This window comes from Manacus vitellinus, unplaced genomic scaffold, assembly GCF_001715985.3.
Source record: "Manacus vitellinus isolate BGI_N305 unplaced genomic scaffold, ASM171598v3 scaffold_46_pilon, whole genome shotgun sequence".
In the NCBI taxonomy this organism is placed as follows: Eukaryota; Metazoa; Chordata; class Aves; order Passeriformes; family Pipridae; genus Manacus; species Manacus vitellinus.
This window is the reverse complement of record NW_021940578.1, coordinates 3,141,186-3,164,286: the sequence shown is the minus strand read 5'-3', so window position 1 is coordinate 3,164,286 and position 23,101 is coordinate 3,141,186. Positions and strand designations below refer to the sequence as shown.

At 41.0% G+C, this 23,101-nt stretch overlaps 1 protein-coding gene across 5 annotated transcripts in view; it reads left to right on the top strand.

Moving 5' to 3' along the window:
* Positions 1-23,101, top strand: part of VPS13D (vacuolar protein sorting 13 homolog D) — a 90,666-nt gene that overhangs the window by 48,620 nt on the left and 18,945 nt on the right. For all 5 annotated transcript variants that reach the window (XM_029962463.1, XM_029962461.1, XM_029962460.1 and 2 more), the window contains 6 exons: positions 230-326; positions 1,911-2,059; positions 4,451-4,585; positions 4,925-5,092; positions 18,161-18,293; positions 20,021-20,216. In XM_029962463.1, coding sequence (XP_029818323.1) covers positions 230-326; positions 1,911-2,059; positions 4,451-4,585; positions 4,925-5,092; positions 18,161-18,293; positions 20,021-20,216 — 878 coding nt within the window. The remainder of the gene's footprint in view (positions 1-229; positions 327-1,910; positions 2,060-4,450; positions 4,586-4,924; positions 5,093-18,160; positions 18,294-20,020; positions 20,217-23,101) is intronic.

Below are 23,101 nucleotides of genomic sequence, written 5' to 3'. Positions count from 1 at the left end.
ATTGAAATAGTTGTAGGTAACTTGTTGTAACAAGTAGGTAACATCACTAGTTGAAGGTAATTTGAAGTGAAGAGAGCTACCAAAGACATTTTGAAGGTGGGAATTTTGCTACGAATCCATTCAAGTGAAAATATTCCGTTGAACTAGAGCACATTGTCCTTTTTAATAGCTTATATGGATTATATTTCTGGTGTTAATGCTGTAAACTGAGACTTGTTTATCTCTGCAGCATCTGATGATCACTGCCCGAAAGTTCACAGTTCAAATTGAGGAGAAACTGCTTCTGAAGCTCTTGAGTTTCTTTGGCTACGACCAGTCTGAGTCAGGTATGGGATTGAATTACAAGGAGCAGTTTTACAGTGCACACAAGTATTATGGTCTTTCCATAAAGTTCAAAACACCAGGAAGCTTTTGGCTGCTGGAACCTCCCAGTGTTGAAGAGAAGGCTGGAAATGCCTCAGTGGCCCCTGGGAAGCTGTTCTTGTGTGTTGGAGTCATTACAGTGCTCAGGTAACAGGCCCAGTACACAGTGCCTGAGCTGAACTTCTCTGCAAGGAGTTTCATGTTCAGCTTCAGTTCCTGGGTCTGGATTCATCTAAACTGGGATAAAAGAAATCGTGTTATTAATTTAGCAAGCCACTTTGTTTAGTAATTTGTTTGGTTTGTTTATTTAACCCAAGGCTAGAAGTAGGATCCTTGTTAATTTGTTCCTTGAGCAACTCCTCTTGCTTCACTGGAGGAAGATTTTGTCTGTCTGACCTTTTAGTTGTGGCATGCATACCCCTGACTGTAATTGCAGTGTGAGTTTTCTTTCATTCATTGAGGCAAGACAGACCTCTTCAACCTTCTAATCTCATAGATGCTCTTCTAATCCTCCTATTTTAGGGTTTATCTGTACTTTGGAAATGTTTGTTTTGGAGTGGCAATTGAAAAAGTCACTTGTATGATGCAGTAGCCTGTGTGCTGTTACATAATCACTATCACAGCAAAAGAACTGGTTTTGGCATGATTTCCAAATGGGGCCAAGCCTACAGATGATGCTCCAGAGTTCTGTCCTGCTAATCCACAATATCTTTTGAGTTGTCTCTGAAAGAATAACAGCCTTACATTTCACAGAGGATTTACAGAGTTAGATCTCTAGTGATGAGGAAGATGAAAAAATGTTGAGTTTTGCTCTTATGCTTTTTACTGCTCTGTCCTTTGTTTTGCTTTACCCTGATGCTTCTGCTATTGTTTTGTTTCCTTACTTACTGCACATTATTTGTAGTTTATCCACTGATGGTGTTGATGTCATCCAAGATCCAGACAAAAATAATTTTATCATTTATAGTCAACGTGTTTAATTGTTCAACCCAAGTTCATTAGGCTTGGTCATCTTTCATCTTTCCCCTGCCTTCTCACATCACCAAGATGCCCTTGCTAATAACACAAACCTGTTAATGTCAATAACATTTGACTCACTCTCTATGTAAATTGATTTATTGAATGTCATCCATTCTGCAGGGATAATTGAAAGCTTGCTTTGTGCATTATATTCCTAGTTGAGTGCATAAGGAATTACAGAGAAAGTAGAGAGGAAAACAGACTGTCAGAGCAAGACTGCCCAGTAGGAAACATTGCATAGTTATGTGTTATCTCCTTGTTTCTCTGTGCTGATTAAGATAAATTAGAAGTGAGATTAAAAGCTCAAATAACAGGTTTTAGAGATGCAGAGAGATCTGACAAAAAATTCTTGAGCCTCAGAGGTCAACTTGGTGTCACAAGGCATGAGTAATTCTGCTGGCTCCACCAGCAGTCACACATACTTCTTATTTGTAGAGAGCACTGTTAACTCTGCACAGTGTGCATTCCTAACCCCATATTTATTTATCTTTAATCTCTTCTGATTCCTGTGTTTTGTCTGGATGCAGAAGTTGAGAAGTACGATGAAAACCTCCATGAGAAGGTGGTTGAACAAGGGGGAGCACAAAAGAGATACTACTTTGAAAACCTCAAAATCAGTGTGCCTCAAATCAAACTGAGTGTCTTCACTTCCAACAAGCTCCCTTTGGATCTCAAGGTACCCCAGTGCATTCCCAGAGTGGGCTTCTGAGGAAAGAGGAGGAGATGGGAACAGAAACTTTAACTTAATAGTATTAATTTCCATTTACTCTTTCATTATGGAAGTTACAAATAGTAGAAGTGCCAATAAGTTCTGTTATTTAATTTGCATAATTTCCAGTCTCTTCTGTCATGCTCTTTCATTTTTCTAATTTCAGTTGAAGCACAGACAATGACTCACTGCTTTACAAAAGATCTTAGTTACAGTAATGGAAATGTAAAGAGCTTAAAGGGAATAACTATCATAAAATAAGAAGTTACTCAGAAATACAGGACAGCTCCAAGTGTTTTCATCAAAAAAAATGTTTCATTGAAATTGGAGAATTTGCATGAGCCCCATGCAATTTGGTTCAATATTAAAGTAAATTCAGATTGACTGTGGACTTAGGTGGAAAATCTGGTCCTTTTCATGTGGTAATAAATCTGGCATGGTTGTTCAGTGAACCAGGGAGTCCAGATTATAGCAAGAAGATAATCTCGTCCAGTGTTCCCACATAATAAAGTGGCAATGGTCAGTTGCCATTTTAATAATAATAATAATAATAAATTTAATATTTCAATCAAAAATATTTCTGTTCCCTCTGAGCTAATACAACTACTTTACTCCAATGTGGAAGAGTTGAAACAAAACCAACCAACCAAACCACAAAAAACCATCCCTACTGAACTGCTGCCTATTCAAAAACCAAAACTGAGACACTGAACCAGACTTTTTTGTCTTTGATGTTAAGAACATCAGGATGTGCAGGCTTTTAAAGAAGTTTAGTTTTGTGTAATGAATGAGTATCTTACCAAGATGACCCAGAAGATCATCAGTCCTGCATTTTTGTATTGCTTTTACCAAATCCTCGTGCAGAGGACGGTTCAGTAGCCAGCTGGGATGTTCCTTAGCTGGGATGTTCCTTAGCTGGGATATTTCTCACACTCAACAACAGCAGCAGTGTCCTGAATGTGTGTTTGCACTTCAACACAAAAACACCTATCACTGATTAGCTCAAATGCACAGAGAGTTAATGGTGAGTGCCTTTAAGAAGCCAGGCACTGTGCACTGTTGGATTTCCTACCACCCTTGGAATAGGATTCCAGCTGGATACATCTTGGCAGCCCTCAGCAATGTTCCCAAGGGAAAGCCTGGCCTATACATTTTTCCCCCCTAATGATAACAGTCCCTGCCTGAGTTCTGTATATTGACTTTCACAGACAGAGTTCCATTCAGTTCTGTAGCACAGGAGAGTTCAGGGCAGGAGGCAGAGAATAATCACAGTAGAGCCTTTGTGGAAGTTTTTCTAACTACCTCTAATGTTCCTGGCTTGGACATGGCTGGCTGGTAATTTGGTGTAGACAGATTATTTTTATTAGGTACCAGTATTAACAAAGTTGCCTTATATAATATTTGATAGTTAAACAGGAAATTACTTCCTACCCAAGTGAATAATGAGGACTACTCTGGTTAGTCATCCATTTACTGAAAAAATAAATAGCTTCTTTCTTACTTGCAAACTTAAGTCAGACCTGTAACTTGCCTTAATTGCCTGCAGATGGCACAAAAATCGTGTTACTTACACCAGCAAGGCTTTGGTGATTAATGTGTAAAGATATAACACAAGTGTCAGGCTTCTTGTCTTCCTCAGATTGTCTGATGTTGGTAACTGTGCAGATGCATTATTAAGACCTGAAACAGGGGGGTTTCTGTCTTAAAAGATTAATTTTCTTGTTAGTTTTTCTATTGAAATTATTTTGTTTGTGTGTGTGTCTATATAAAGATGTGTAGCTTGTCCACCTTAAATGGGGTTTTTTATGTACAGATGGCCTATGAGCTAATTACAGTCTTGGTTTTCTTCCTTGAAAAATAATGGAAAAAGCTAGTTTAAAGAGTTTCAGTATACCATATAATGTTAAGAAATGAGCCTCAGGCTTACAGGAAATTATGTATGTTATTCCAGCTCATCCTGACACTTAATCCCTTCATAGAACTTCAGCAGGGTGGAAAATTTCCAGTTTTATTAAGGAAATTCATTTAGAGTTTGGTTTAATTGACCATTGGAGCAGTTATAGCAAAGTGCTATATGTGGAATATTGGACACATTTTGTTCTGAAATATTCCTATCAAGTATAGGAAACATTGCATTGGGAAGTTTAATGACTATGGAGTTACTGGAGGAACAGTTCTAATAACTGATCATTGCTTACAAGTAAAAGGTTTGTGGGTGATTGCTCTCTATATCCAAGTGGTAAACCACTCCAGCAGCCTGAATGTTGGTTTGTTACCCATTCAAAGGTAAATTCCTTTGGGTGCTGTGAATGAGAAGTACAGAGCAAACTGAAAATGGCAATACCTTTTTTCACTCAGGCATTGAAAAGCACGTTGGGATTCCCCCTGATCCGGTTTGAGGATGCTGTGATTAATCTGGATCCCTTCACCAGGGTCCATCCCTATGAAACTCAGGAGTTCATCATTAATGACATCCTGAAACACTTCCAGGAGGTAAATGTCATGGATTGTATTGTGGCACAGGCTGAACTTCTCTGGATTTGGGAGTTCTCCATTGAGGGTGTGGGAGCTCTTCCCTGACTATTAAGTGTTAGTGCTCTGTTGCTTCTTTGGCATATGGAATAGTAGTATCACGTGTTTCTAAGAATATACCACATTTTAAGAGCAAACTAGGGTTGATCTTACTGGTATTTGTGTGTCCATTTCTCCAGTAAAACTACCTGGGTTGTTTTATGCTTCTGTTGTGGGTGGGATATTTTATCTTTTAATCAACCTTGCTGGTGTTAATGTGATTCATAAGTGATATTTCATTCTTCCTCTTGATTTTTACAGGAGCTGCTCAGTCAGGCAGCAAGGATCCTGGGTTCTGTGGATTTCCTTGGCAACCCCATGGGTCTGTTGAATGATTTTTCAGAAGGTGTTACTGGCCTTATAAAATATGGCAACGTGGGTGGGCTCATCAGGAACGTCACACACGGAGTATCCAACTCTGCTGCAAAGGTAATAATTGTGATATTAAAGTTGGCTACAGCAATGAGCAAAAAATAGTCAGGCAAGAAGTCAAATAGAATCCCTGACCATGTTTAAATTGCCTTATGTCCTGTTTGTTTTGTAAAAATAGTGTTTGAAGTGTAGATTTTCTTTTCTTAAATGCTTTTTATACACATCTGAGAGATGCCAGAGACAGGAGTCAGTGACCCACTCAAGGCCTTATTATTGCTATTTATACACATACTTTGCAGATTGAATGCAGGAGTTAACAGAGTGAGAGCTAAAAAGTTGCTCAAGTGTGGCCTCATCTCCCAAGTGCAAATGAACAAAGTTGTATTATATTATGTATATAATCTACACAGAGAAGAGAGCATTAGAGAAAGGTGGAGTATTAAGGGATTATTTAGTGTATCAGGAGTTGCTAGCTCTTCTTTTTGGGAAGTGCTTAAGCTGATGTGAATAGCAATTATTATGCTGACACTTGAGGTTTGGGGTCTTTTATGCCACATAGCAACAAACTAAGGAATTCCTAGATTGCTCTGAATTTATCTTTAGTTTAATTCCAAAGTCTCTGCATGGTGAACATTCTTTTGTCCTTCCTGATAACAACTGGGAGAATTCAATTATATCAGTGGAAATAACTCTCTTTAGTGCCTGAGACAGGGAAGATCTGAGGCAGCAATGAGAAATAGGAGCATTTTGGATCATGGTCGGTTCTGTCCTTGATACTGAGCAAACATATGTCCTTGAAATGTTTTTATTACATATATGGTGTGTCAGCATGAACTACTTCGTGGGCAGAACTGGAGCAATGCTTTCTTCCCATAAGGATGTGTTGTTAAAATTTGGTTTGGGAAAAATACTTTACTTTCTGTTATTTTCATTTTCCAACCTGGTAAGTTTGTACATGTGCACTGTAATGGTTTGTCCTTTCACAACCTTATTTGTATAGAAGGAAAGCCACTTTTTTCCCCTAAAAGTAACTCAGAAGATGTGAAATGTAGAGTCTGGATAATTACAGACAGCTCAAGACTAGCATTACCAAACCCAGCCATCACCAAGTGCAGAGCTGGAACTAACCCAGGGAGCTGAACCAAGAGCAAAGATGACATGCACCTTGTCTAATTCTCATGAGCCAATTTTGGAGAATTTCAAGAAATTCAGACAAAACACCATGTTGATATTCCTGTCTTAATCCCCTACTTGGTAATTCTGTAATTAACAGCACTGCAAATACAAGCTTGTCCAGGCAGTGTGGTAGAAGCTCCTGGAAGGCAGCTGTTTCCATCTGCTTTTGTCCATCCTTTCTCCTCGTGGTTGTAGTCTCTGGTGACCCATCCACTCCACCCAATAGAGTGTGTTTCTTTAGAGTTTCCTTTCTATAAAGTGTTGTTTCCTCATCTCAGTCACATCTGCAGCAACAGTCCCATAAATCTTCCTTTAAAAGGCACGAGCCTTCCTCTGTTTCCCACAAGGGCAAGGTCATTCTTTGAACTTCGGAGTCATTTGTAACCAAGGGGTTTGTGAAGGAAGATTTTCAAAGGCACAAGGGCAGTTGGATGCTGAACTCTTTTCAAAATTCAACAGGAGCTGAGTGCCTGCTTCCCATTTATACCTTTGAAAGTTACCTCATGTACTGTTTATCTGCCTTCCCAGGTATTTTTTTCCTTCTCCTTGGTACATCCAAAATGTCTCTGTGATGCAAGTCTCACACAGTGCTCTTTTAAAACCTTTTTTAGTGGTTTACATATTTGTCCTATCAGAACAAGGAGAGAATTATATCCCTTAGGAAGGCTTAATAGTACTTTATGGAGCTCCTTGATTACTCCTCCTTCCAAAGGTTGGATTTTAATTCTGCTACATAGAAGACAGTGGTTAAAAGGCTCAAATATTCAGGATGAATTCTTCCTAATGTGTTGCACTGGTTTTAAAAATCTGCTAGAAAACTAAGCCAGGAATGTCCAAGTGATAAAAAATTGGCATTTCAAATACAGTTTTTAGAACTTTTATCCTTTCTGTTCTTCTTGTGTAAGCCTTATGAGTGTGTCTAAGATATGTAAAATATTGGTAAGGAAAATAATGTGGAGAGAAAAAATAATTTGAATTGCCCAAGAGAAACATGACTGAAACAACAGCTCATTTTCATCTTGCTCTGGGTGCTCTCTGTAGGGAAGGTATTTTCATGTATATTTTTACTGCATAAATTTTCACCTGATCTGGAGGTGCCACAGAGGGGCCTCGTCTTTGCAGCTTATTCTGTGGAGCTGGTAACTAAAGCAGCCAAAACCAGAGGAGCCTGTTCTACCAAGGAACTGAGGGCTGGGAAAAATCCCCACTTTGGTTGTTAGAGTACCTGACTTATGAAGTGTCTAAAATAAAAACCTATCCTGGATTTTAAGATGAGTTAGGTATTACGGTGTGAGTAGATAGATAAACAGAGAGTAATACTGTAATCATTGCTTTAAAAGTAACACTGCTTGACTGCAGCAAGAAGTAAGTATTGCAGTTGTATCTGGTTTTGTCATTTTATTGCTTTTCTATTTTATAGTTGTGCTGATTATCCCTGTAATGGCTTTTCCATGCATTTCAGAGCACGCAGTGGGTAATGCCTTCTTTCAAGTGGAGAGCTGCAGTGTATTTAAATTGGCACAAAACCTTAGGTTAAATAAAGTTCACTACAGACAGTTTTGTAGTTTTTATCCCTTGGAGACTCCGAGTTCTGTATTTTAAAAAGTTCTTTGATCCTAAATATAGACACCTGAGGGAATTTCATTCCCTCTGAATGGAGCCTTCTATAGTTGCCATATGCGTAGAAATGTCTCGCATTCTTGGCATCCACACTTTTTTTTTTTATTCCTCCCGTTAGGCAGGATAGAACTAAATCCTGAATTATTCCTGTTTCAGAGGTGTTTCAATTAGAAATGAATGCTGAACACTGAATTAGCATCTGAACAAAACTGTGTTCTCCAAATGGAAAATGTGGTGTGGTTGTATCTCTCAGTGGCAAATAGGTGTTATGATGACACAGTGAAATTCCTGGAAAGATTCATCAACTTGTCAATACTGTGTTCAATTTGCCTGATTTCTTTCCACCCCTCCAAGGAATTCTGTTATCTTTTATGAATTATGAGCACATAGTAAAGTGGCTGTTATGACTCTGAGGTTAGGCTTTATTTCTGGAGATACATATATATAGGATGGAAATAATTGTTGTGTCCCTCCCTTCCTCCTGAGAAAAAGAACTCAATGAACTTCTTGAAAGAGCTGAATTTTCATATTGAACTTTGAAGTTTCCAGTGAGAAGTTTAATTAGGCTTCTTAAGGAAAGGTAAGCCATCAGCCAGAGTTTCCTTGTTAGGTTTTTGGGAAGTGTGCAGGATTCTGGAAGGCTTCCTGAGGCTTGGGAGCAGGCACCTGAGATGCCAAAACTTACCTAGAGAAGAGTTGCAACAAATTGCATTGTTTGTTTTCTTTTATGGCTGAGGAAGAGGCACAAATGAACTTCTGCCCTGGACTTTCATTCCATACATTTATTTTAATTCATTTCAGAGTAATGGCAGAGGTGTGTCAGTGTTTAACAGGGATAAGGAAAGAGGTGAGGTGTTGCAACCAGGTAAGAAAAGACAAGTAAGGATGCAAATATTGCTCCAGGTGAGGGTTTTGACGTGGAGTCACTTGTAGAACAGGAGCATAAAAGCAACACAAAGGGAAATAAGAGTTTTAACCCTCATTGTAAGATAAATCAAAGCAGAACCTCAAGTGGTTGGCAGTGACAGGAAAATAAAGATAACTGAATGGAAAATGAAGAGGAAGTAATAAAAGGGTTATTTAAAAACAAATCATGAACAAGTGTTTGACTTGCATGAATGTTAACTTTAACAAAGCTGGCAGTAAATAAGATGAGAAGTGGCTGTAGCAGAGCACAGAATGGAGGTGCAGTTTGTGCAGGTTCTACCCAGAAACAGATGGAAATGTTTCTAATGGTTCCCTTTTGTTTAAATTTCCTTAGTTTATGTAACCAACCACTCCTGTTTGATACCATTCAGAAGCAAGAACAACTGGCATCCTCCCATCTTTGGAATCACTGGGGTTCACCTCTAGCAATATTAGCTCAAAATGCCATGGGAGTAGCTTAAAATCAAATCATATCTTAGTGACAGGGAACCTGAGAAAGAAATAAATGGTGGTGTTTTCCTCAGGAGGGTATTAAACAACATAGTCAACTGATAATGCAGAAAGATCATGGTGACATTCGGGTTCTGAGTTTCCTACCATTCTGTATTTTCACCATTTTCCTTTGATTCCCTGCTCTTCTGTTCAAATGGTGACAGCAGAATATGTGTGATCACTGGCAGTCTCATGCTGGATGAAAGTGAGGAAGGCTGGAATACCTGTCATCTTTCTGGGCAACTGTACAGATTAGAATTTGGGTTTTTTTCTTCGGGAAAGCTGACAGTCATTCTTTACAAGGGTAGTTGAGGTATTGAAGTCATGGGATTTAGCAGCAGCTGCCATGGCTTTTCTATTCCTAGAAGTGATTTATACAGTTTGGGTCAAATGTAGGTATTTCTGTGTTTTCTTCAGTATAATCTTAAGAATTTTCTCCTTGTGTCTTCCCCACTGTAGCACAGGGGCTCCTGCAGCTTGTCCAGCACCTCATCTTCAGTTTAACTTGCATTTCATTCACAGATGAGCAGTTCATGTGCAGGTTTGAGTGCTGAGCAGTGAGGATCTGTATCAAAATGTGCAGATCATGAGATGGAAAGAAACTGAAATTCCCAGGCAGAAATGTTATGTACTTGGAGGAATATTATACATGAGGCCATTTCCCCATTTCCTGCCAGTTTGAAAAGACACCAAGTTTTATGGCCAATTAGTGACAATCAAAAGCCATGGAAAGTGTCAGTTTTAATATGCAGAACATCTGGTATCTGCCATCAGTATCTTTGAAAAAGGTTTTGGGATAAAGGATCATCATTGAGAAGTTCGAAGTATTATTTTGTTCTTCCTGTTTTTAATTTGTACCATGGGATAAAATGTGTGTGGCCAGCATCCAGGTTGAAAGTTTCCTTCACAGTTTGGGTTAAATTCACCCTTTCTTCTACAAAGCTCCTTGCACAAAGTGTTTGTGAACATGCTTTGACTCCAGTGGAGACGTGGGCATGGGTAGATCAGACAGAAATGCTGATGTTTCCTGTGAGAAGAACTGGTTTGATCTGGACTTGATGTCCTAAATGGGCCCATTCAGAATCCAACTGACACATTGGTGCAGCTTTCAATGAGCCTTTTCCAGGAGAAATTACTCAGTTGATAACAAGGATTATTCAGTGATGCAGCAACTGCAGACAGGGGGATGCTCAGCTGGATAGAGGAATGTACAGGTGACCATTTGCAAATAAAAAAAAGGGGGGGATTAGAGAGCTTGAAGTTTTTCACCTGCTCTAGACTTCATTTTGAAGGGTTTTACCAGCTGAATTTCTTGCTAAATAAAATACAGTGTGCCTGTTTTGCTGACTCATTGGAGAATTAAGGGAGAAAAGGAGCATTTAAAATGAGGTATGCAAAGTGCTGCCAAATCAAACTGTGACACTGGAAATAAGCATTTATCATAGAGATGAAATGAAATTTGATCTTAACCTTCAGTTTTTGAGTTAGCATGTCATGAAGACAGGCACATCTGTCCCATATATCACCATTAGCATCTGAAGGAGAAAAAATGGGGTGTGGGTTTGAAATTAATGAGTTCAGTCTTGACAAAAGGCTGACTGCACCTCCCTACTGTGTATTTAAAGTTATAAAGTTATAAAGCTGTGTAGAAAATGATAAATAATACAGCCTTCAACTTGAAATTCCTTGGCTGTGTATCCCTGAGAAGGGAAAATAGTGTTTCTGTGTCCATGGGTGATGGCCAAGCTGTACCAAGAGCTCACTGGGATCAGGTCAGCAGATCCAAACCCATCAGCCCTCACAAGTTGTTCACCATTTACACATACACATGATGGCAGGTCCAGTTCACGTGCTTGCATCAGGTGTCCTTCAAAAATCAAGTGGAACGTGGAAAACCTGTTGATTTTTAAGTGGGAGGTTCTTTCAGATCCCAAGTGTCGTCACAGGTGACCATGGCAGAAAAAGAAAGTGGCTGGAGAGAGAGCGACTGCTGGGGTTGGTGCTGCTGGAAATGCCCCTGGAAATCCCAATCACAGAGCTGGGGGAGATGATGTTAAACCCCAAACCTCACGTGCCCCCTCTGAGCACACTGTTGTTATGTATTAACTCTGGAGCTCTTCGGGCTCTTTCTCAGGTTTTCAGTACTTGGAGGGGTTTTAAGGAGGGCAAATAATTCCATCCCCCCAAAAAATAAACAAACAGGAAGACCTTAAAGCTCGGTAAGAGTTGAGGCTGGGGGGAGGGGAATTATCTGTTAAGGGTATTAGTTGTTTAATAAAGCGCAGTTGTCCTCCAGATGAACCCGCCAGTGACTCTGCAATTGGGGTCATTCCAAGTTCATGCTGTGGACTTTTGACTGCCTTCTGTGTCTGTGAAAACAGCCGGCGGTTCCTGCAGGGATCACTCAGCCAGCCCTGTAACACAAAACTATTGCCAGCGGGCACCTGCTGCTGCTGCTTCCCAGGAGGTCCCGCAGGGAAGCGACCCAACTCCTCAGGCATCCCCGGGATGGGAACAGCGGGGCTCCCCTGGGATACCCGGCTAATCAGGCTCCTCGCAGCTCCCATCAGGGGGCTTCCCATTACCGCCAGCACGCCCTTGTCAGGATGCATTAGGAAGCCCAGTTAACGATGGGATGTGAGCTAATTAAAGCCCCTTTACTTTGGGCGTGTGACACAAATAGGGGTGGGGAATGCTGCAGGGAATCTCAAGGAACATGTTTGTTCAGTGGGAAAAGCCGGCGGCTCCTCGTGGTTGTCGGTAATTTGGAGAGGGTCAAAGTTTATGTTGCTCTGAAAATGAGAAGCTGATTATCGCTTTTTGCTGATTTAGTATTTTCTAAATTAAGAGTGTGTCGGTTCTATTCATAGTGCCAGGACACATTTCCCTCTGCACAGTTTGGCTTGGTTAGAAATGTGTTTGGGGCTCAGCCTGAACTGCCCTTTCTGGTTAGGACTGGATTAAACAGTTGACCTGGGGATGTGCTGATGTGCAAAGGAAAGGATAAAAGTCTAGAGCATGTAAATTTAACTGAATTCACAAACCTTCCTGCTAAAATACCCCAAGTAATTCTTAAGAGACTGACTGAAGCTGTGGAAAAAGTATTTTGTGGAACAGCTTCAGACCAGGAGGCCTTTGAAACCTGACAAATAAACACCTGCTACTTTTTCAAATACTTAAAGCATTTCACTTTTTACTCCCAGTATAATGCACCAGTGACCACAAAGATGGGAAAGGAGGAAGCTGTGGTGTCTGTCTGCTTACTGGGGTCCAGTTTGTAAAATGAAATATGTAGTACTTCCATCCCATAACAGTGCATGTGATGGGTCCCTTCCAATTCAGCACGTTCTATGATTCTTTTCTATGATCTGTTGATGAGCAAAGAAGCTGCTCTAAAAGTTATTTTTATGGTAGATCACAGAAGTGAGACAGTGCAGTAAAAGCAGGAGAACTTAGGCTGCAGATTTTACTAGACAACTTTATCTGTCCCACTGCACTCCAGTCCTGGTGTATATCTCAAATACTGCAGGGCTTTTTTCCTTTTTACACTTTCCAAAGAATAGCAGCAAGATTTGAGGATGGCTGACTGCTCTCTACAGCTTTGTTTTGAACCACAAATCCTAGCAGCATGTGTATATGTTTCCTTAGCCTAGAACACATACACTGGGAAGGGGGTTGCCTCCATAGAGCCAAATAAGTGCTTCATTTTGAACTGTTGTAATTTACTGTCAGAAGTCGGTGTAAAAATTGGCTTCCTCTAAAATACCTTGAACAGGTTGTAGAGTTGCAGGAAATAAAGGTGATTTTTAATGATATTGCTACAAGGCACATGATCACAAAAGATTGGACTCCTTTCTAAATGAGTTCTGCAAAGCAAAGATGAGAACTGAATAAACTCTGTGATTTCTGATTTAAATGCAGCTCATTTTGAGGTTTGCACAGAAGTTGTAACTGATCTATATTTAATTTCATCACTTTCTCCCTTAGCATTCCATCTTGGAATGTTCTGCTTTGCTCAGTCAATAATATTTGTAAATGTACCGTTCTCTGATGCTAGAATTACAATGGAATGTTTGGACTCAAGTCATAATTGTGTATTTATCCTTTTGGGATGTCCTTAGAGAACCAGGCAGTGCCAAGAGCTTAAAAAGACTTTAAAAGATTACTTAGACCTTATTTCCATGCTGTGTGCTTCATGCATCTGGCTTAGAGGGAACAAGCAGTCCAAAGTCGAGTTTTCATTTGCTTTGAATTCTTCTTGTGCCCCATAAGCCTTATTGTTTGGCACCAGCTTTGGTTCACAAACACTGGTTTTGTTTTTCTTCTGTTGCTTGAAACAGCAAGGGATACATAGTCCCTGCTAAAGGTTTTGTGGCAAAACTGCCTTAATTACTGGACCTTTAAAAAGAAAAACAAACACACCAAATAACCCAAAACACGAGCAGATTAGTTTTTTGTACAGACACTATTTCCTCTGCTTTTGCAGATCATGGTGGATAGTTAATATTGATGGGTGACACTGTGTACATGTAAAACAAGAAATGATGAATCACTGATTTACTTCAGCCTGCAGAGGAGGCTGAGGCCAGCATGCCCCAGGCTCGCAGAAGTGTAATAACATCTTCAATAACTGTGAAGTGCTGAGAGTGGTTTACATGCTTTTCCAAAGATAGTGGGCACAGCAGCATAACGTCCTGGGATTTGGAGGAAAATGTCATATTTCACCCTCCTCTGGAGGATCAGTTTGTGTTACACCATGTAGGCTTGAGTGCAGTGGGGAATGTTTTCTGCTTGCAGCATGTGACCAGTTGGTATATTCACATCATGGCCTAGTGTGGGATGAAAACCAGGGATCCACATATCTTTACAGAGGAGACCTGGAAGAAATGATCTGTAGGGGGGAAATGCAGGAAGTACCATCTGCTTTGGGGACACAGAGGATCAGGAGAGACAGAGGGTATCTGTGAATGAAGGGTGAATGCTCAGCTGACTGGGGCTTTTTGGAGGGGTTCTCCTTCTGTCAAGGCATGATGGATTAAACAAAGCATTAAATAATGCATATTGATGCTAAGCTGAAATATTTTCAGTACCTAAAGTGACAGAACTTTTAGTCAGTAGTGTCAGTCAGAAGGCTCCTACTTGGCTCTGCTGGGAGATGCCAAGTTGACAAGTGAAATCCCCATTTCTCCCACATGCCTGGTGCAGACTGGCTTCCTTCAGTGCCACCTGGGTGCCTTCTGGGTTGGAAATGGGTAACTGCACTTAGCTGAGACTGATGTGCCCTGCTGCAGTTCTGTTTCAAGGCAAAGGATGGCTGAGATGGGGAAAATGCAGAGATAAAAGACCAAGTGACTCATTTATTTTGTTCATCAGCAAGCAGACAAAGAGCTCATTATGAAAATTAGGATGGGGGGGCTGATTTTTAGAAGCCACTTGATTAGTTTTGTGTTTGTTCCACACACTGTTGTGTTTAGTTATGTTGGCATTTACATGGGCTTGAGGAGGCTTTGAAGTTATCAGGTCACACCTTATTAACAAAAGCTGAGGGGGACAAGGGTGGGTCACACTTTTGGTGTCACCTTTGTTTATCTGGAGACTGTTTTCTGTGTGACCCGGTTCACAGCTCAGTAAGGACCATCTCTGCCCTTCCACCAGTCTCAATATCTCAGCCTTAATGTCTAATATTGCACTTCCCAAAGAAGGCATCCAAAAGCAAGACATTTTGGGGAAAAAGGCAAGTCTGCTTTTGTGCTTTAATGTATTCAGATCTCCCTTAGTCGTTTAAGGTGGACTTAAACTGCCTAAATTTCTGGTGTTCACTCAAGTTTCTGATCCTGAAGTAACTCATCACTGCTGAGGAACTTTTTCTTAATACAGTGATTGTCATCTACACAGAGTGGGCAGAGAAGGTGTTGTGCAGGTGTTTGGGGACTTGTGTTAGAACCCTTAATTTTCCTTTTTATATAGGTAGATACAACCCTGTTTACTGAAATGGGCTTCAGAAACCACTTTGGGGAAAGTATTTCTGAGGTGCACAGAAAAGGCAAAAAAAAAGTGAAAAAGTTGTGACCCAGCAGCAAATTTCATTCAGGAGGTGGGTATTATATACCTGTACTTCACACCTATAGTGGTATTATGGGCTGACAGGTGTGGTTCAGATCAGGAATCAGGATAACACTGACACCACAGGCTGAGTCTTTATTGCAAAGGAGAGTCTAAACCTCAGAGAAATGGTGAGTTGCTCCCTTTCCCTCAGCCCTTAACATCACTAATGCCTGTGAAGTGGGTCCTTGTTTTATCTTCCTTGGTGTTCCACCTCTAATTGACAAACTCTGGACCACAGAGCAGGAAAGGGTTCAGAAGGGCCTCACTCCCCTGTGCTCACTGAGTAACCCTTGGGTTTGGGTACAAATGGTACAAATGGCAACAAAAGTTTGGCTTCAGTCTTTGTTAAATGAGGCCAGAAAACAAACAGGCCCCAGGGAGGGGGGAGGAGGAGCCACGTCAAAAAGTAATTCAACATGAAGTTCATGTTTTGTAATTAATGTGTGTTGAGTTTAGATTTTGTCACCTGAGTCAGGGCAAAATGGAAACATTTCATGGTACATTTGGTAAATTAAAATCCTTAAATCGTTGTATTTACAGCTGTAATTCAGTGGTATTCTCTAAATAACACAAACAAAAGTGCCCCTGTTTAACTTTGAGTTTACAGCTAATGGAGAGTTTGACTTTTCAACTATGTGCATGGGATTTTTTTCCTTTTTCCTCCTTGCTAAGAATAATACACTATTATGTTAAACTTCTCTCTGTACACTGAAACAGAATTGTTATTGATGATTAGGTGTCAGATTCTGCTTCACAGAGGAAAGGAAATCTGAGGAAAGACTGGATTATATCCTCTGGGAAAGCTGGGCTAGTGAAGCTGGCCAGTACAGGGGGGGCAAGGCTGTAAGGAGAGACTACCAATTCTGATCAATATTAATAAGTTGGTATATTCTTGCTGGCTGATTGTCCAATCATGCACTAATATAACTTCTAAAATGTGTTCTGGAAAAATCATTTTCTAGCCTTGATATATTCCATAATAAGGTTTGGATTTTGAAGGCCTATTGAGCCTTTTAATTTTTATAGCAGCTACTCTAATCCTCTTAAACAAAGTATTTATCCAGAAAAAAACCTAACCTTAAACACATTTCACAGATAGCTTCAGGTTGGTTTGTATTTCTAGACTAATTAAAAAAAAAAAATCTACATTAAGTTCAAAACAAGGTCAAGAAGTAATTCAGTCTCTGATCACCATGTTCTGTTTAGTGTCCATATGATCAAGTCACAAGAAAGGTCATGGGATTTCATTTTCATCCCTGTTGTTAAAGTCTACGTGTTTAGATAATTGGAGCCACTGGACTGGTTTGTCTTCGAGCTGGGAAGGAGTATTTCAAAGTGGGATGTGGTGTCATTAGTGAAAAAGAAATGCAGCCTTGGGAGAAATGACAGAAAAAGGAGGGGAAGGTCGTTGTGGCATCAGGCACAACGATTGTTTGTCTAGTTCTGTTTTAATCTTCAGTGTATCAGAATTGCACACCAGGGTTTGTTGTCCTCTGGGGCACACCTGAACCACAGAGGGTTTTCCCTTCACTGATGTGGGTGCAGAGGAGATGGTCCATGAAACCAGGGCAGGTCCTTACACAGTTCTGGGACAGTGAAGTCCTTGTTGTGGAGGAGCTGATCCTGCAGGACAGCAGTGACTGCACCACTGCTGCAGCCCTGAGTGTCTCTGACATTCCTGTGGCACCTGGTACCTTCCCCAGCCCCAGTGGAAGACAAAACAAAGCTTTAAATGATCTTTCCTTTGGGGAGGGCAAAGAGGATGAAGTTGTTCATTTATTGAAAGGAGATAAGAATGCTGGTGGTAGGTGAGAGTGGTACAGGAGGTGTCCAACTGCACATAATCAAAACCCAGCTAGTTTTTGGAGGTTATTCCAGGCAAATGCCTGCTAGGAGTCCTTTCCTATAATAATATCCTGAATACAAGGCAAGGTTTCATGTTTTCTGTCTCCTTTTCTTGCCTCCCTCCTTCCACCAGGCTTCTGGTTTCTATCTGATGACGTCAGACTAAGGGTCAGCAGATGACAATAGATCATTTTTATTTGGTGCTTTTTCACTGGCTCTCACACAGCAATGGTCAGAGTTCCCAGAACAAACCCTGCTTGGACATAGCTGTTCTCTTTTATCTGTGAGCATGTCCCAAGTCTTCCCCCATGCTGTTCAGGGGAAGTGTGAGGAGTGAAAATGCTCCACTCACATATTGAGGGTTCCCCCTGGGCTTTTGGTTTGCAGTGTGTGGTACCTGTGGGTGCTTCTCAGGTCCCCTGTGTGTCAGGGGCTGCCCCCCGTGCTGCAGTGAGCAGGGCCTGGCTCTCCACTCCTCCCCCAACACAGCCATTTCTACCCTGTGTTGCTAAAAAGAATTTAATTAACTCTTCAAATGTTTCAGTTTCATGACAGGAGTATTTGCCTCGAAGCTTTTCACATATCTTTGCAGAAGAAAAGCTTTATATCTACATAACATTCCTGTGAGGTTTTGAAAGGTTACCCTTGGGTCACTGACGTTGCTTTTGGTACATCTTCCACGGGCTTGGTTTGTTTTGGCTTGACCACTGCACTTGGGCACCTCCTTGGTTGGTGACTGTCACCTCAGGATTTCAGTTGCATAGGCTGATGTAGTTCTGAGGCTTCTTCCTGACAAAAAAAGGCTGGACAGACTCTGTACGTGTAACAAAACGAGTTGTATAAATCTGTATTTCCCAGCTAGGATCTTGGGATTTTCTGCAGTGAATCTACGTAAGAGAAACCACTTTTGTGCTTTTAATAACAGGCAAGGTTATTATTATTATTATTATTATCTTGCAGTTTGCTGGGACCTTGTCAGATGGTCTGGGAAAGACCATGGATAACAGGCATCAGACGGAGCGGGAATACATCCGGTACCACGCTGCAACCAGTGGGGAGCACCTGGTGGCTGGAATCCATGGACTTGCACATGGTAACCCTTAGCTGCAGTTTTAACTCATTTCTCTCTTAAAAGTAATGATGGGATTGCAAAGAACAGTGGCTGTTACTGCTGGGGGATTATCTGAAGCCAGGGCAGTGGAGCTGTCAGAGGTTTTATGTTTGAATTTGAGTGGGGGCAGGTTGGGGTGAGGGGATTGTTTGGTTTTAAAGTTGACAGAAACTCCATTTAAGAATCAGGTCTTATCACGTGTAACTGGAAGCTTTTTTCCAAATTATAATGAAATCTCAAAGAGAGTTCCCCCAAAACATCAATTTCTTTGTAAAGGTATAAAACACCCACACAAAAAGGTTTTTTTTGAGGGCCAGACATTAAAATTAAAAATGGGTATGGCTGGATTGTGGCTTTCTTATGTTTGCTTTCAGTTCCAGAAACCTGAGTTTCCTTGGAATCAGTACATCAGTTTAAAGTAACATTTCACCAGTTGGGTTATTTTGTGGGTTTTTTTCAGTCTACTGAGAACTAGAGACATGACTTTGTGTAAAAAGCACTGGGCTAGTCTTAATTTGGCCAGAATCTCACATCAATTTAGTTCATGATTTATCTGTTGAAGAAGGTTAAATCAATACAAGCCAAGTTTAAATCAAATATTTATATTTTGCATCATCTTGACTCAGTTTGTTTAAATGTTATTCTCTTAGTGTAACTGTTGCAGCCTGTGCAAAGCTGAGCTGGCTTTCACTAAAACAGGATCTTTTCTGTGCCGAGAAAAGTCGTTTTGCTTTGGTCATAAAGAGACACTGTAGGTATGAAATGCATCAAGAGATGTTTCTCTCGTGTTTGCTGTACAGTCTGACATAAATTACATTGGTAGAAGTGGAGGAAACCTAAAATATGTCAGTCTTTGCTGAACAGTCCATTCTAAAAGCACTTCACTGTGTTGTTTTATCCAGTAATTAGCGTGACTGTTCTAGTCCTCATTCTGTGGCATTTTTAAATGCTTCCCATTCAACTTTTTAAAAAAGAAAAGAACTGCTAATTCCTACATTTCAACAGACAGGATTTAACCATAAACTATAGTTACTCAAGAGGAGGGATTTAAATAGCTTGGGCTTTTTGAGCTTGGCCGTGGAGATGCTGCCTGGTCTGTACTCCACTTACAGCCCTCAGAGGAGCACCTGGCTGAAAGCTGGACAGGAGAGGCTTGAGCCAGGGCACTAAAAACTGATATTCTAATTAGGGAGATGTGAAATCTGTAAAGTGTGTTCTCAGACACAAGTTCCAAGTCTTTTGAAGCCTCAGCAGGTTCTCGACTTCTCAGAGCATTGAGGTTCTTAGGAAGGGAAACGTGCACAGAAATGGCTGTTGGCATCATCACAGCAAAGTCACTTAAAGTGCCAGTTTAAAATAACTGACTTCTTCCAATGGAGAAATGCACTTTTCTATTTGCTGTCTCAAATTGTATCAGCTTTTGTCACCTTATAAGTAACTGCTTTACCTGTGCAATAGATGAAGACAGTGTAAGTGCCACTGGAAACAAACCAGTATAAAATATTTTAAAATACACATATTTAGTAGTGAATTAAATCTTTGAGGGATATTATGGTCTGTAGGTATGTGTGTGTATGCTACATGTACAACAGGTAACGTTAATTTGGTTTGAAACATGAAATAACAGTAAATCATGTAGGCGACAGCATCAGATGGGACTTTTCAGAGGCAATAATTCTGGCCTAACTTGCTGTTCTTGTCTTTACCAGGTATCATTGGAGGACTGACAAGTGTCATAACTTCCACAGTGGAAGGTGTGAAGACAGAAGGAGGGGTCAGTGGTTTCATATCTGGCCTTGGGAAGGGGCTGGTGGGCACCGTGACCAAACCCGTGGCCGGAGCGCTGGATTTCGCCTCGGAAACGGCTCAGGCAGTGAGGGACACAGCCACCCTGAGCGGCCCCAGGTCAGCAACCACTTCATATTCCTGAGCAACAATACTGGAAAACTGGGTATTAATACCTGCTGCAGTCTCTGATCTGATTACCTTTCCTCAGGCAAAGCAACAATAATTTAATCAGATTTACCGTGAGCTGTGATCAGTGCTGTGGCCCGTTTCATTCCATTTGATTTTGTTTAATAGATGGCATTTGCTGATACTGTAACAAGGGTGAAATTTGCACAGAAGAGCTGCAGCATAAAATAGGAATTATTAAGCTGCAGCATTAGATCAAGCAAAATTTTTAGAATAGCTGTCTGTAATGAGATTAAACTTCTACTGTGGAATCCTCATGCAGAATTGAAATGAAGGAGTTCTTCTCCCTGCTCTACCTCCACCTTCCATTTAACTGTAGAAAAACAGCTCTTCAAAGGTTTGAAGAGTTCAGGCATCAACATATTGTCATTATCTTCTCATTTTCATTTTGTACACTAGTTCTCAGTTATAAGGGGTGTGGCTGGGTGCCCTTCTGTGCCCATGGTTATGTGCTTCCCCATCCTCCCGTGCCTGTGAGGGCTCAGCACATCAGGGCAGATGCTTTGGTTTCTTCCCTGTGGTCAGTTCCAGGCTCTACAAAATAATGATGGTTTTACTCAAAGTAAAAGAATGTTGATTAGCACTGACTGTGAGTGTGGCAGAGAAGGGCCAAGTTCTGAAAGGGAACTGCTCTGAGAGAAGAGATTTTATGCTCTTTGTGGCCCAGAGTTCACTTGATAAGTTCTGTTGTGTGTGCATGACATTTCTGTGCTGGAGAAGTGAAAGAAAACCCTAAGTGAGGTTGTATTGTCAGAAAGCTTGGAGAAAAATGTTTGCAAAATGTTGGGGTTTCTGCTTGTTTCGTCTTCCCATTTGGCTTTTCCATTTCCTGTGTTTTATTATGCCACTCTTGGAACCCTGAAGGGTCTACACTGGGGATTGAGTAAGGAACAATAACCTTGATGAGGTGTGAGTGAGGTGTAGGAAGCTTGAAGAATGACCCAAGGTGTGCCTTGCTGTGAAAATGGAAGTGTGTACACGTGTGTCTTACATAGTTGGTACTTACCCCGATTTGTAAAACCGAGAGGTCAAGGATTACAATTTGGTAAGTGCATTTACATACACAGAATTAAATGAGAACTCCAAGTGCATCCCTGAGAAAACACATCTAGTGTTTCACTTGGACATGTCTTAAATTTGTGACTGTACAGATTGATTGATACCAAGGTGGGGAGAAGCACACCTGGCTGTGCTGTAGCTGCATTTCTGAATTTTTGACCCAGCTCTGGGTTTGTTATAGTTTGTTTCAAGACATACATATTCTCAAAATTCACGGTTTGACATACTTCTGAGACAGTGATTGTGTTATAACAGTTGCCAAACTAGACAACAACTGGGAGAGAGAGGGTGAGAGGCTCTCCAGGCAGCCTGATCTTGGGCTTGTGTTTCCTTTGGCACATATTTCCCTGTAACTTCTTAGCTGTCAATTAAGAGAAGAGGTTAAGACAGATGAGCTGAACCACGTTTTGGTTCCACTAGATTCTGAAATACTGTTGTCACTGAGAAATTATTTTAGTGTCTACACACACCCTGCAGAGTTTCTGACCCAACAACCTTCTACAAGAGGAAAGAAGAAAGAATGGAAAAAAAAAAACCAACCTTTCCCAAGGTTACTCAATCACTGCAGTTCTCCAGTCCACAAAAGTCTGATCAAAACCTTTCTTGGATAAACAAATGTGCCTGAGAATATGTAGATAGTGTGAGAGGGGTGTAAAAAACCCCAGAAAACCCACCTCCACCTATAAGCAACCTCGCGTTCGTGTTTTGTTTGGTGTGGGGGTTTGATGTGCTTATATAATGAAGCAACCAAATGGTTCTTCTGGGGGTTTAAAAAAAAAAAAACACAAACCCACACAACAAAGGGTTTGTCCTTGTTTCAGGCTGCTGTGCACCACTATCCCCCCGCCGCATTTGTAACTGCTCAAGTATGTGTGGTTTGGAATGAGAGGAGAGCAACGTTCCAAACCCAAGCTCCTGGCTCCACTCGAGTGTTCTGCTGGAGCCTGCTGGGCTGGGGAGGCTCTTCCAAGCTCAGCACACAAAAGCAGCCAGCCCTGATGGATGTGAGTGTGTGACAGTGACTGATCTGCAGTGCAGTTTGGAACACTGGGAGCTCCTGAGCGTGGCAGGAGCAGTTTGACCTGACCCTGAGACTGACTCCGTGTGTGCACGTTCCCGGGGCTGGGGCAAACCTGAGTCAGCCACTTAATTGCAGTTGCATTTAAATGGCAGGATATGTGACTGTAAATTACAGGCCCCTTGCAATTCTCTAATTACGTGGCTGAATTTTAAAAAAAAGCTCTGAATTTCAGCTGCCTGACTTTGAACCATTGGATGAGGTTCGAGTGGGATGAAGAATTTTAATTGAGGTGGTGGGCTTTCCTAAAAGACGTGCTCTAATTCCAGCAAAGTTCCTGAATGGAACAGAACGCTGTGGCTAGGGTTCCTGTGATCAGGCTACATGGACATGAGGCTTTTTTGGCCTCAAATGTATGGATTTGTACTGGGACAAGCCATGTGTTGGGAACATGGAGCCAATATGGCTGAGGCACAGACAATGCCTTTAGAGCCTAAGGGGTGATGGGTTTAAAGGATTGAAGATATTTCTTTAAATCTGACTTTAGGCTGGACTGTTTCAAGGCTAATCTTATTAACTTATTATCTAATCATATCATTTATTATGCTTGTTATTTATGAATAAATCTGCCTTAATACCTTTAGTGCAGAGGAGAGCATAAAACAGTTGTTGACAATGCAGCATACATCTAATTTATACACAGTTAATGCCTGTGACTTGATACCTTTTTCGAGTGGGT